The 14,551-nt window shown below is 31.3% G+C and overlaps 1 protein-coding gene across 1 annotated transcript; it reads right to left on the bottom strand.

The window, feature by feature from the left end:
• Nucleotides 1-2,381: 2,381 nt before the first annotated feature.
• On the bottom strand, nt 2,382-14,530 carry LOC130450094 (tRNA (uracil-5-)-methyltransferase homolog A). Its single transcript, XM_056788291.1, has 9 exons — nt 14,307-14,530; nt 13,897-14,067; nt 12,855-13,028; nt 12,560-12,723; nt 11,295-11,451; nt 8,529-8,776; nt 7,924-8,155; nt 5,586-5,778; nt 2,382-2,794 (listed from the first exon to the last, which is right to left on the bottom strand). Exons 1-9 carry the CDS (start codon nt 14,427-14,429, stop codon nt 2,445-2,447), a joined length of 1,812 nt encoding a protein of 603 aa, XP_056644269.1. The 5' UTR covers nt 14,430-14,530; the 3' UTR covers nt 2,382-2,444.
• Between the last annotated feature and the right edge of the window lie 21 nt (nt 14,531-14,551).

The raw sequence follows: 14,551 nt of genomic DNA on the forward strand, positions 1-14,551 counted from the left end.
GTTCAGATGTCACAATTTGCGAGTATCATTTAGTAATCTGAGCCATATTTTAGCGCTTCAACAAAAAATATCCCGTATTCACCGTTTTCCAAGGGTAACGTCATTATATAGTAAAATGATGGCAGAAATAAATATTTTTATGAAAAAATCACACCGTTGTACAAAGTAAGTTGTTTGCCACATGCAACAATATAGCCAAATTATGATTATGTATTATTATTACAATGATGCTGTACAAATGTCGTATCAATAATAATTATTGCACACATGAAAACTAAGTCACAAACAGTGTCAATACAAATCAATAATGATGGCTGACGATAGAAACAGGGAATTTCAAATTTTGAAAAGTATATAATAAAATATTTAAACCTTTCTAACGAAAATTTCGAAAAAACGTTTCAATTTTATTGAAACATGTAAAGAATAGGCTTATTTTATTTATTTACAAAATACAAAAAATAAAAAATTATTAGGTTTCCAAAAAGACGTTAGCAATTTCGGGCTACGGTATTCTGGTTAAAACCAAACTTTTAAATTATGGTTGCTATTCAAAACCTAGGCAACCTCAACGATACCTAAATATATTACAAAATAATATGCTAAAGGAATACCTTTGGCACAGCGACATCAGATATATTTCCAGCAAGATGGAGCGCTCTCTCATAATTCAAGTGTTCATTTGGGTATACTTCTTTTTATGGTCATACTTAAAAAATAAGATTTTTGCAAATCGGCAAAATAATATAGATGAACTCCGAGCCTCAACCGAAGAAGCATTCAGAAACATACAAAAGCAACCCTTTATGATTTTAAATACCTTAAAGACGAATTGAAACTGTATGTGGTTTATGTATAAGACAAAATGGACGATAGTTTGAACATTTTTATTACAAGGTGTCCAAAAAGAGTATCTGGTATTTGTTTTCGCACCACATTCGAAACGGAGCAGCGAGGGGTTCGTGGCGTCCACCATTTTGTGGAGTTTTAGTCATGATGAAACAGTACTCGGGGACGAATCGCGCATTTTGCGTACGATCGTAACGGTGATTCAATAGTGACTGCTCAACGTCTGTATCGTGCGGAATATCGTACGTACGTACGTACGTGACAATAGCATTAGGAAATGGATCAGGATGTTCGAGAATACAGGTGCGACAGTTAAAATTCAAAACTCTGGTCGCCCTCGTTCAATTCGCGATGAAGAAACAAGTGAAGAGGTTGAGGCTTTCGGTTCGTCGATATCATGAACGACCCCTGCACAGCCCAAAGGTCGTTGTTTGGGCCGCTATGTCTGCTAAAGAAATTATTGGCATAGAGATATTACCTCTCTATGATTATTGGTCCTTATTTTCATGAAGATCAGCGAGGCTGAGCAATCAATGAAAATATTGACCGTTACTGCGATATGTTGCGAAATTTTTTTGGCCCCAGAGTTGCAGGATTCAACTCAAGGACGTGGTTCCAGTAAGATTGGGCCACTTGCCATGACTCAATGGAAGTTGTGAATTAATTATTCTCTAATTGTTTACTTAAACTTACAAATACCCGATACCCTTTCTAGACACCTTGTAGATTTACATATCTGGTTTTTGTAACTCATTTTCTAATTTAATTCTTGTAAGTACAGATATATTTTTTTGTTTTCAGCATTTTGAATTTTATGTAAAAGAGTGATATTTTTAATTATGTTTAGAACATAATTAAATCACATGGCGTTTTAATAAAGTAATAATTAAATGCACGTGTGAAAGAATTCATGGCTTACAATTAAATAATCATTAATAAATATGGATTTTCTGATAGCTGAAATTTATTGAAGATTAGGTTGTGATACATCAATGTATTCAGAAAATGCAAAAATTTTACGTTAAAATATAGAGGGTGTTCCATTTAAAAAATACCAAGTTTGTGCCCAATCTTAAAAACGGTGCTCTAAAAAAACTTTTAAATAAGCCACTGTCTTTTATGTAAAAATATCTATTATACTTAGTTATCATTTTTTTATACCTTATACAGGACCTGAGAAATAATAACATCTCTTAAAGTGAAGATTTTTGTTTTTGCCTTGTATATCAGGAACAAAAGTAGTTATAATATTTCTGTTTGTGGCTTTAAAAGTTTTACAAAAAAGTGTTTTATGTTTGTGAGAACCCCCTGTCTATATCTTTAATAATAGCTGAGTGCAGTCTCAACAAAAATGGGACACAGTCTACAATTTTCTTCCTCGCAGATGGCTTCAAGATGTGAATTTTAGGTTTAGGCATTATTTTGACTTGTTCATATCATACTGGTGGGTTCTAGTGTTATCAATAATATTATTATCTTCTGAATTTCCGACTCGCTCTTCCTTTGAAGGTTTTAAAGAGTACATACTTATATGCAGTTGGCAGACCAAATTAAACAATATCTAAAATTATTTTTATTAACAGTCTATGTTATTTTTATTTACAAGCTGTCATTTCGTTTTCACATTTTATATTTTCAATTTCGTTTTTAACATCTTCACATGGTGGTTCCTCTTTTAACGTTTTCTCCAAAGTTGTAACGTTTTTAAATTGTTCTTTGATGCCACTCCACCGCTCGAAACAGATAACAAGTTCACAATGCTTAGTATATGGAAACATATCTACTGCTACTGCTTTTGTAGGAATTAATGGATCTCCGTGAACCTTTTTGGATTCAGATTTACCAAAATCTATAAAATTCTCACGAGCTGCCATCGGATTACAGGATACATAAACCATTTTATTTATTTTTGGAATTTTTCGAATTTGTAGCACTGCTTGTTTATCTGAAAATTAATTCATATTTTTTGATTAGAATTATTATGAAATTGTGGTCGGATAATAGATATATTTGACCAAGAGAGGATCTTCCAATGTTCAAAATAAAAATTTTTTAAACTGTATAGATAGTAACAGAATAAATAAAATGCTATAAACTAAAAGAAGTGCAATACCCAAAGCAATATTTAATTATCATTTAAATGAAGAGGAGAATAGGAAAATGAAGATTTAAAAATAGTATTTTTGAATGTGCCGAAGAGACATGTGGAGTATCAAAGATACCTAATAAAAGCATAAAGAGGACGGAGTAATGAACGAATAAGTTAACAACAGATTAAAACAAAATGGATGAAATACTTAAAAAGTAAAATAAAGAATATTATGAATAATATGGAGCAATAAGAAGGGAAGTACAGTAGAGCATCAATTATCCTAATACTAGTCAACTGTATTTGCTGAGAAATTAAGTTGCTGTTATGTGATTTCAAATAAACGTAAACGTGTAGCTTTGTCAGAAAAACTTTTGTGTTATTGGAACAGCTAGATCGTGGTGAAAGTGGGGTGGGGGGATTTTGGACATCAAAAAGCACCATTAAACTATCAAAGATTATGTTTCCAAACTAGACAGTGAAGATGGGAGTACAAAAAGAAAATAAATGAAAGCAACAGATAATCAGGAGCTGAACTTGGCAATGTATACTGGGTTTTTGCAAATTAGAAATAAAGGACCGATCATTTGTGAAAAAGCACTGCAAATAAACCATACAAGGTGAGAGACTGTCAGATGATGTAGTATCTGTCTAAAATTTTAAAAAGAATTTTGCAAAGCTGGTGGTTTTGAATCCAAGAACATTTACAATGCGGACGAAACAGGTTTCAACCGGAAAAGCTACCAACCAAGTCCCTTGTTTCCAAAAGGCAAACTGCAGTGCCTGAGTACAAAGCCAGAAAAGCTCATATTACAGCCATGGTTTGCGTTAAACTCTACTGGCGACCACAGGTTCCCGCTGCTTATTATTGGGAAAGCAAAGCAGCCTAGATGTTTTAAGGACAAAATCAAGCTCCCTGTTGTTTAGAAAAATAAAAAAATCCTGGATAGAAACAGATATTTTTGGTGACTGGTATGAGAATGTTTTTATCCCACATGTGAAAGAACACCAACAAAAAACAGATTCAACCGGCAAAGTGCTCTTACTCATAAATAATGCATCGATTCACTCATCAGACGTTGTTGTGAGAGCTCACAAGATGGCAAATACAATGTGTTGTTTTTATTGGATTTAAAAGACGTTGTCTATATTGCGGCGGTAGCTTGGGCTTCCTTAAAAGACACCATACTTGAAAAAGCATGGCATAAGCTGTGTCCTAAATCACGAGTTTCGTAAGAAAATGGTGATATTGATCCAGATGACCCTCGAGAACCACAAGAAAGTGAGGACCCGGATGAAATAAGTGGCACTTGAAGCGAATGCCTGAGGAGCGGGGGATGCGCAAAGTATACCGGCACAAGCCCCCTGGGCAACCGCGCAAACAATGGTTGGATAATGTCGAAGAAGATTTTCGGGAGCTAGGTGTGAGGAGGTGGAGATACCGAGCGTTGGACCGTGATGACTGGAGGAACGTGATGGACGAGGCCAAGGCTCTCTAAGGGCCGTATAGTCAGTGGTAGTAGTAAGAGATAAAACAATAAAAAGAGCAAAAATGAGATGAAAAAATTCAATATACGGACTTGGAGGATGGAACTAACTTATATAACAGAATTGATATTAGGATTTGGTATTGGTAGCGAGATCGGAAGAAGATCTTCGACATAACCTGGAAATATTAAATATTTTAATGAATCAAATTAATATAAAATTAAATATGAAAAACATAAGAACAAGAGAAGATAAAGTACATAATATTCAAATACTGAGAAAACAAATTGATTGAGTAAAAAGATATAAATATCTAGATGCAATAATAGAAAGTAATGGCAGACTAGAGTAGGATATGAATATGAAAAAATAGGAAGAGTGGGAAAATAAGTACAGCTGTGAAACATAGACATTAAATCAAAATCAAGTAGACCGTAACAATGCAATGAGAATGAGGTTCACCAGAAAAATAGAAAATAAAACAAATAAAAAATAGAACAAGAAATGAAAATGTAGAGAAATACTAAAAATAAAACCAATGCAAGATAAGATACATGAAGCACAATTGAGATGGTTTGGACACATATGTCGGATGTCCGATTCAAAATATGAAAAAAAAATATTTGAATCGAAAATAAAGAGATAAAGAAGATAAAATAGGAAGGAATGAAAAAGTAAACTAATTATAGAAAGACATGGAGAAAAAAGTATATGTCATTACCTTCAATTTAACAACTCATACACCGCATGGTAATCTGGCTTAGAATTAAATAAATAAAAATAAACATCTAATTATATTCATATTTTTGGAATGTTAATATTTTTTTGTGGAGACGGAGACACAGCCGCACGCCATATGACGACGCAGGTCATAAGTTACTGTAGTGTAAACTATAAAAAGATTGTAAATGGTTCCATCTATCAGGTCATTATTGAATTATGTTTAGATGTTTTTAGAAGTAGATGACTATTACTAAACACCCTGGAAAGTTCTTCTGTTATAGAGGGAAATTAAATACTGGCGAGGGACAGAATGCGTTATAAAGTGATAGCTAGGAAATTGTTGGTAGTGTTGTAATTAGAGTTGATTAATTAGCTAGTACAATTTTATTGACAAATCTGATCCGTAAAACCTTACAATATATATTGTGGTACTCACGCAAACCTGCTCTTGGCGGATCTACGACGGCAACTACATTATTCTCTTGGGACTTATAACAAACAGTTCCCAATATATCTTCGGCTTTTCCAACAGAAAACACTGCATTTTCAATGTTATTGATGGCTGCATTTTCTTTGGCATCATCTACTGCTTGGGATATGATTTCTATACCCAAAACTTGTTTACATTTCTGAAACGTATTTAAATCGAGGTGACTATAAATATTTTGGAAGAAACTAGTTTGGAATGTAACGTTTATATAACGCTGTTGTACTTGTTTACGACGTTATAAAAAAATTGAAAATCAATGTTTGTTATGGATGTTCCTGTTTTATTGCATTTTTAAAATCCACGTAGAATTGTATAACTTGTTTCAAAATGTCAAATGTCTAAAGTTCAGTTATTTCATTATTTTTCTAATTAAGATAAGATTCACCTGGTTAACCCGTTAATAATAAGGGCTTGGAGGCACATATAACTGATAAAGCAGTGGACTAGCGACTTTAGCTCCTCTATATTGGCTCTAGAATAAATGGCTTGGCCGGAGCAGGCTCCTGTGATGGAATATGGACCATTGGTACTCAATCGACGCCATAGGAACACAGTAATATCAATCTGTTCAGTTAGCAGAGCTGCCATACAAGCCATAACGGTTGTGCTTTGAGCTAGTGCTGGAGTACAAAGAAGTCTTACATTTACCCCTGAGGGACGGTTGCAAGATCCATCTCGTTTGGATGCCTGGTGACTTGGGTAACAAGTTTAACGACGAGGAGGACTTGTTCTCTAGACTGGGATCTGCAAATCCACCAATGGGCAGAACCCATTCTCGGTGTAGCCAAAAGTGTTGCTATCGCGTCTCCCAACGGTCTACTTGCAAGTCGGGCTTGGCGGAGATGGATAGAGACACCTGGCATGAGACAAGCTACCAAACTACTGCTCCAATTGAATAGGCGCGAAATTCAACTAGTGACTGTGCTTAACCGGACACAGTCATCTCCGCACTATAGGCGTTAAGAACGACCAGGAGTGTCATTGGTGCATGGAAAAGGAAGAAACAGTGGACCATGTCATCTATAGATGCCCAACCCTCAAAATAGCGATGTTTAAACACATGGGCAAGCCTCGCAGCTTGCCTAATGATATAAAAAAATTATACTAATACTTAATGTAATTCTTATATACTCAATAACATCTGTTTCTACAGATAACCGAATTAAAATCAATTGGTATAATTCATTTTTCAAACGAGATTCTTGTCTTTTTATATCCTCATAATTTTTTTTGAATAGACCTACAATATTTTTTAACTTCAAATGTAATTTTACAGACATTTGGACATTCATGTATCTATATACTAGGGTACTACATACACCTTGAGCCAAAGGATCTATTGTGTCCCCCTTTCTTGCTGTTATACTGGGCATCCTTAGTGTTTACTGATCTATTAACTTCACTCTTATTAGCAATTTTAGAATGTGGGATGGCTTAGCTGCCAGAAATCTTCTATTTCAAATGCTCTGGAGCTTTTGTCCTCTGTGCATCAGATTCTTCACACTGCATTCCCACTAAGTCTAGCGTCTTCAGGTATCCATAAGGCGACAGTACTCTGATAGGACTCCTGTTAGTATTCATAGGTTACTCTTGCCTAGCTTGATACATTCCACAGATCTTCTCTAATTATAGCTTCCCATGAGTGTCTTTGCCTGTCTCAACCTCTGTAGTTTGTCCTATTAACTGGTTTTACTCCTATCTACTTTCTTTTCCAGATATTTTTCTATTATTCTGTAGCTGATACCACAAAAGGGTTTAGGTTCTATGAAGGATTTGTCTACCCCTACTTTAGCTTGACCAGGTATTCCCAAATCAGTTTGGATTTTATGACATTGGAACTGAAGTGCTTGGTGTGTTGCCCAGGGTTTCAGAGTGTTTGGTTCTAGGCCCATACACTCCTATTTCAGTTCTGTATACTAATTTGGAGCCATCATTATACCTTTTGATGGCATTTCTGTTCATTTCTTGTGTTTTGATTCCATTTGCTTCTACAGCTTAATATTGAGGTTAATTTTTTCTCCCAAGCTAAACTTTTTCAGTATATCTTCCTGAAGCATGTGACACATTTGCTCATTTTTTGGGGACAGTTTTTTCTTGTTGATTTCACATCTCAACATGCTTGTTTTTTAAAGAAACATTACAAATACGATGGAGATTGTGATGTATTTATAAATAGTTAGATTTATGTAAAATAATTGATAATGTATTGCTAATTAATCATTAACAGTAAAATGAATTGTAATCTGACTAAATCGACTAATAAGAAATATATATGTATTCGTACCTTTGAAAAACAGAGTCCTATGGTACCGGTACCACAACAAACGTCTAGAAGTGTAGAGTTTTCTAATGGTTGGGATAATTCCATGGCTGTTTGATATAACACTTCGGCACCTTTGGAATTAACTTGAAAAAACGCCTCTGGTGATATTTTGAATTTTAAACCTAAAATATTTTCATAAATGTGAGTATCGCCCCATAGATGTTCTGACTGTGTTACATCATCATTTTGATTTCTGAAACAAGCAAAAAAGGAAAAAATTGAAACAGATCGATTTGTGTATCCAAATGATAATTTAATTATACTATTAGTAAGTAAATAATTAGATGAATTGAGAGAAACAAACTAGAAATTTGATGTACTCGTCATGATGATTATAATGAAAAAACTGAATCAAAGGGGAATGCAACAGAATGCAATAACAAAATTTAAATAAATCAATGATTATCAATACATAAAAAAATGCAGCAGATGAAGATGTTATAACCACTTCTATATCCTTCATTTAAAAAAAAAGAAAATACTGTCATAATTATCGGAAATATGTTTTCATTTCAAATTAAATACATTTTTGAAATTTAATTGCATAAAATTGAAAATTTACTCACTTTTTAACTATTTTTTGGTAATACAATGAAGTCACATTTGCCTCTTTTCCATCTCCCACACTAAAAAAATTGATCAGATTCTTTTTGAACTCATCCAGCTCTTCATCGGTCAAATTTTGTGGATGTAATCCCACAACCAACATTAATTGATTGGGGGCTGATCTCACCATTAACTGCCTAAAATGCCCTGTATGGAATTCCGGATTAAACACACTCAGCTTTGAACATCTTACAAAATTCTCAAAAACCTGAAATAAAAAAAGTCTCACTCTGTTTACATTGTATTGTGTAAACAATTGTGTATTGTGTAAACAATTTGAATAAATCCTCTTTGTATCAAATCAATAGACAGCCTTCAATAACATATGTATACAGTTTGAATGTGTTGATGTGACTTATCATTATTTTTAAAAATATTTCATTCATACTTTTCTTATATATTTACACTAACGACAAAAATTGATATGTATAAAAATATAAACTGACTGAAATACTTCAGTAAATGGTGTTTTGATGCAATAGTATCAATAGTTTATTTATTTCTCCCTCCAATGCACTTTGTCATTTTGAAATTTCTTTTTTGAATCACATGAAATCAATTTTTTATAACAAAATTAAAATTATCGTTGATTAATTTTCCAATGTGAATATATAAATATTCAAAAGCTAGGATTATATATATATATATATATATATATATATATATATATATATATATATATATTGTAATTATTTATTTCTACCTCTATTATTGTTTTTATTTTTCTATTGTTGTCGCTAGCACGTTATTTGCCGGGCATGAAACTCATTCTCTCTTCGAGTTCTGGCATAAATAAATAATAAAAGTTTTATGTTAAAAGTTAATTGTATTATTTTTAATTCAAATAAAGTTTAATAAAATGTAGTTGAGTACGCCTATGAGTCTAACCTGAAGTTAGCCGTTCCTCTAATTTGATAATTCTACACAGTTCTCTGTTATAAATCGACTCAGATGAATATTCTATTATTTAGATGTACAATATAAGGAAAATACTAAAAAATTATGTCAATTTTATATGATATAATCAAGAAGTTCTATTTCTGTGGAAGGATTACATATGATACATTGAACAAAATTTAATTATACTACACAATTCATATTATTTCTACGGAAAAGGAATCTTAACCTCACAAATAAGGAATTTTATCCATTGTCAAAGTAAGTATAGGTAATATTCCTTTTTTTTATAAATTATTTTATATTGTTACTATTATTATTATTATTGGCCAATAATACGTGAAGGAACTGACCTGACATGATAATATCTTGCAATATCAGATCTAAAACTTGCATTTACTTCTGTGAATTGTCAGTAACAAATCTTCAACTCATTGGATTTTCTTAAGTCCAGATATTTATCTTCCATTCATCTTTAATAATTCGCAATTATTTTGTATTTTGATTCAAATTTAACTTCTATTTCTTATAACTTTGAACTCCCCATTCTCTTTTCTGCTGATACTCTTTTTCCAAAATAAATAATCCTCCCCTTCTTTTTTTTTCCTTAGCAACCATATAATATGACTGACTAGACTTTGCTCTTGTCTCCTCACAATGTCACTTTTCAAACACTTGTCAGTTCTTATATTTATGTTTTTAAATAAACTGTTATTTCATTAATAGTTTATGAATTTTCACTATTATGGGTCATTTTGGCAACAGTTTCATATATTTTTAAAAAAAATCAATCTTCCACTAAGTTTTATATTAATTTATAATTAATAACATTATTCTATGATACAAATTATGATTTGTACATATGCAATCCTTTTAGAATATATCTTTTTTAATAAATAATTCCTTATATATAAAATAACTATAATTAATTAACTTACAAATATCAAGTCAATTTCTTTTATTTTTTTTATTGATTTTCTGCCTTTAGTTTAATTATTAGTAAAACTAATCTCAATAAATTATAAATTTTCATTATGTACCTACTTTTAGATTTCTGATCATTTCAATATATATATATATATATATATATATATATATATATATATATATATATATATATATATATATATATATATATATATAAAGATTACACTTTGATATTTTTTTGCCGCAACAATCATCTTTATATAAATAAATATATTTCTGTACACTCCTTGAGTGGATCAATCCCATTGTCCTTATATTCCACTCTGACACTCATTATTCTCTATCTGGTTCTTTCCTTGGTCTTTTCTTTCCATAATTTGTATCTCATTCTACTCAGGTCCTTCTCTACTACTTTGTTCTGAGCTTTCCTCTTCTTCTACCTTCTGAATCCCACAGTAACACTGCATTTCTCCTGCTCTTCACAGATCTCTTAACCACCCTATTCTTTGTGCTTCTGTTCTTCTACACTATATCTTCCCCTTGAAAGTCTTCCTATATTTCATAATTCATATTCATTGTATGTATTCATTTTGATCACTCTTGATCAGTCCTCATATTGTTCTTATTAACTTTCTTTCAATTATTCTCAACTCCTTTTTTTGTCATTTTTTATTTTTCATACATTCGTATTAGTTTTTCCATTGTTTTGTATTATTTAGTATTTCTATTTTCAATCACTCCTTATTTGACTCTAATGATAGTTACATAGATAAATATATAGATTTCTGTTGTTTTTCCTCTCGGCTCAGGTTCCTTTTTACTGCACTCACCTCGAGCATCACACTATTTCAATTATAATAACTTAGTAATAAATGCTGTATTGAAGTTTACAAAAATCTCACCTTTACAGCTGATTTCATTGGATTAGAAATATGGATAAGATCATCAACTGGCGCAACGCCTATTGTACCATTTACATAACTACCTATTCTAAAACCAACTGTGGGTAATTTTGTTTCTTCATCTATTCCAACGGTAAATTCACATTTGTTCCTATAACTGCGACAGAAATTAGATTTATTAATTATTCTCACAACTAGACTTAATAACAGTAACATTAAGGTATATGGAATTAATAAAATAGAAAGAAAAATGTGTTATTGACTGTATATTGATCACTTGATTTTCCTCTAATGTATTGTATTTAGTTTCTACTTCCTAAACATGGCAGATCTAGAATTTTATTTTGGGGGGGGGCTGAACGGGGAAAAGTTTTGTGAAATTACGGCTGAGTCAATGTTTGTGTGCCCTCGATAGTGCGCGTTCATTTGCATGAAACTAGATAAACAGAGCAGGTACAACAATCAAAATTCTTTATGTTGATTAATTGCAGGCAAAGTAAATGTAACATTATACAAAGTATGATACCCGTTAACAAATATCATACAATTGAAGAGGGAGTAGTGAAGTTGAGTCATTCTTGTTAATGAATATATTTTAAGAGCTATATTTGTATAAAATTAACATCCTTACAAAAATTCTTTTAGACGTTTGGGGGAGGGCCTCAGATCAAAAGTCTCCCAGTAGATCCTCCACTGTTCTAAACTGTTTACTGAGAATATTTTTGTTACAATTGTGTGTGATCTCATGTATTAAATAGTGTAACCATTATTTCTATATTATACATGTGTGTAGAAAAAGTTTTGGTAAGACTTGTTCACAATGTCAAAAATCTTAGCAGGAATCTAAGTGATTACAATTAACATTGTACAAATTTATTTTAAAAACTTATAATAATCGAGACTGACGTCCATTAAGCTAGAATTGACAACAAGCACAATTTTGAAGATCATGGAACCCAAACATTTATCTGGTGTTTGAGGGACAAGGGGAAAACACAACTGAGCTCGAGGCACAGATCTTGAAAACGAAAATTTGGAACTTGGGTTTGGTTAGTGACTAATGTGTTCAAATGATTTATTGTCAATGCCTTTTTTTAAATACATAAACTCTATACAATAGATCAAAACATCAAAGTGTTAGCGAGGTAGATTCACTGCCTTTACACCATATCTCATCTAATGTAAATATATAAACTGATAAATATGGACTGTTTTCAACTTGATAAAAATTTTTACATTGATGTTAAGAATGGTTGCTAACCTACCCTGTGGTTTCTTCTGCATAACGAATGTCGCTGAGTTCACATACCAAACCATTATGTAGGTTTTTCTGCTTTTCTATCCATTCTTGTAGTTCAGGGTTATGATGAGCAAGATCATTGGCCAATTTTTTCAATAGTTTTCTGATGGAATTCTGCTTAAGATCTAACTGAAAGAGAAATATATATATATGTTAAAATGAAAATTTATTCTGAAAGGGATAACAAACGGATGATAGAAACTGCAACAAAATTGAAGTTAAAAATACGTGCATTTATAAAGAAAAATTTCAGAACATACCTGATCTTTATAATCTATATTCCAATAAGGAATTGTTTTGAACTTCAACTTTTCTTCTTGTGTACCTTCAAACTCATCTTTTCGGACACTTTCTGGCTTAATTTTTTTAAATATCTGTTGATCTGAACATTCTTTTCTTTTCTTTACTAAAGGATCAGGTGCAGGTTTTGCTTTCTAAAAGCAAATGAAATTATGATTATACTAGAAAAATTATGACCTTTCGAAAAGTGTTTTTAATAAAAAATTTATTTACTGAATTATAAATTAGAAACTTGAAGGTATATTTTAATTTCCACAATTTTTCTATTCTAAGAATTTATGAAACATTTTCATATTTTTTTAATCTTTTCTTATGAATGTTCTAATAAATTGAACAATGTGAGATTGAAGATAGATTTGTAATATTAATATCCAAAGTAATTAAATATAAATATTTTCCTTGTTATAGACTTCTTAAATGCAGTTTAAATAGATTATGTTCCCAGGAGCACCTGCTAATTCAATTATCTAAATGTGTTACAAATATATATTGTTCTATCTTTTTCTAGTAGTTATAAACACAGTTCATTTTGAATAAACTAACGCTGAGAATTATTACTATTTGACCCCTTCCTGGGGTACACTCTGTACACTGAACACCGAGTACCTTAGTTATTTCTACTTCTAATACTAATATTTTGCTGGAAACTGCTTGCTTTTGAGTTGATTATTCTCCCATAAGTTCCATATTCCACAGCCCTACATAATAAGAATTTTGTTTTATGCAATTCTCTTATGAAAATATTTGAATAAGACAGTTTTAAATAATATAATTAAAGTGATTTTTCATTTTCACAAATAATATCAAAATATCTAACATCATATATTGGTACTTATCGATTCTTCAAATATTGGATTAATACTAGAAGAACTTGCTAGAACTATTGGATTGTGAGTTTTGTTATTTTAAATTAAGAATATAATTACTTAGCTCATCACAAAGAATAATCTTTGAGGTATTACCAAACTAGTCAAAAAGAAATCTGCGAAAAAGAACTCTCACCAAAACTTTTAATTCTTTTCCTTTCCAAACATAACTAGAAAGTACATTAATAGCATTTTCTCTATCCTCATTATTTCTGAAACAAACATATGCAAAGGGACAGTTTCTTTTGGTAGTTTTTATTTTATTTGAATTTAGCTTCAGTTTATCATTTAGTAGCTTGCGAAATTCCTAAAATAAAAAATCTGTAATCAATTTGACTTATCTGTAAGAAACATGATTAAATTGAGAATTTTGCTTATTGGGTGGTAATAGAAATCAGAAAGTAGAAGCCAAATTGTTTTATATATGTAGAGACTAAGCTTTCAAACATTTTAGTAAAACAAAAGCCATCTATTGTCTAAAGATGTATTGGAAATTTCAAACTAAAAAGCCACTTTCACATTAAAACTGATTGAACGAGAACTAACATTAATTCCATAATATTTCGGCAAATTTTTTATTTCAATTTTGAAATTTTCTGAGGAAAAGTCTCTTTCTAGATAAGCGTATGGATTTTCTTCGGCAGCTGCATTTTCTGTTTCTAGTTCCATATTAACATTAAATTATAAATATATGTAATAAAAACAAAATAAATGCACGTATTGAACAACCTTATATTAACCTAAAAATCTGAAGTTTATTCTTCTGTTTCTTATTGAACTCTCTAAAAAAG

This window comes from Diorhabda sublineata, chromosome 11 (assembly GCF_026230105.1).
Source record: "Diorhabda sublineata isolate icDioSubl1.1 chromosome 11, icDioSubl1.1, whole genome shotgun sequence".
Taxonomy (NCBI): domain Eukaryota; kingdom Metazoa; phylum Arthropoda; class Insecta; order Coleoptera; family Chrysomelidae; genus Diorhabda; species Diorhabda sublineata.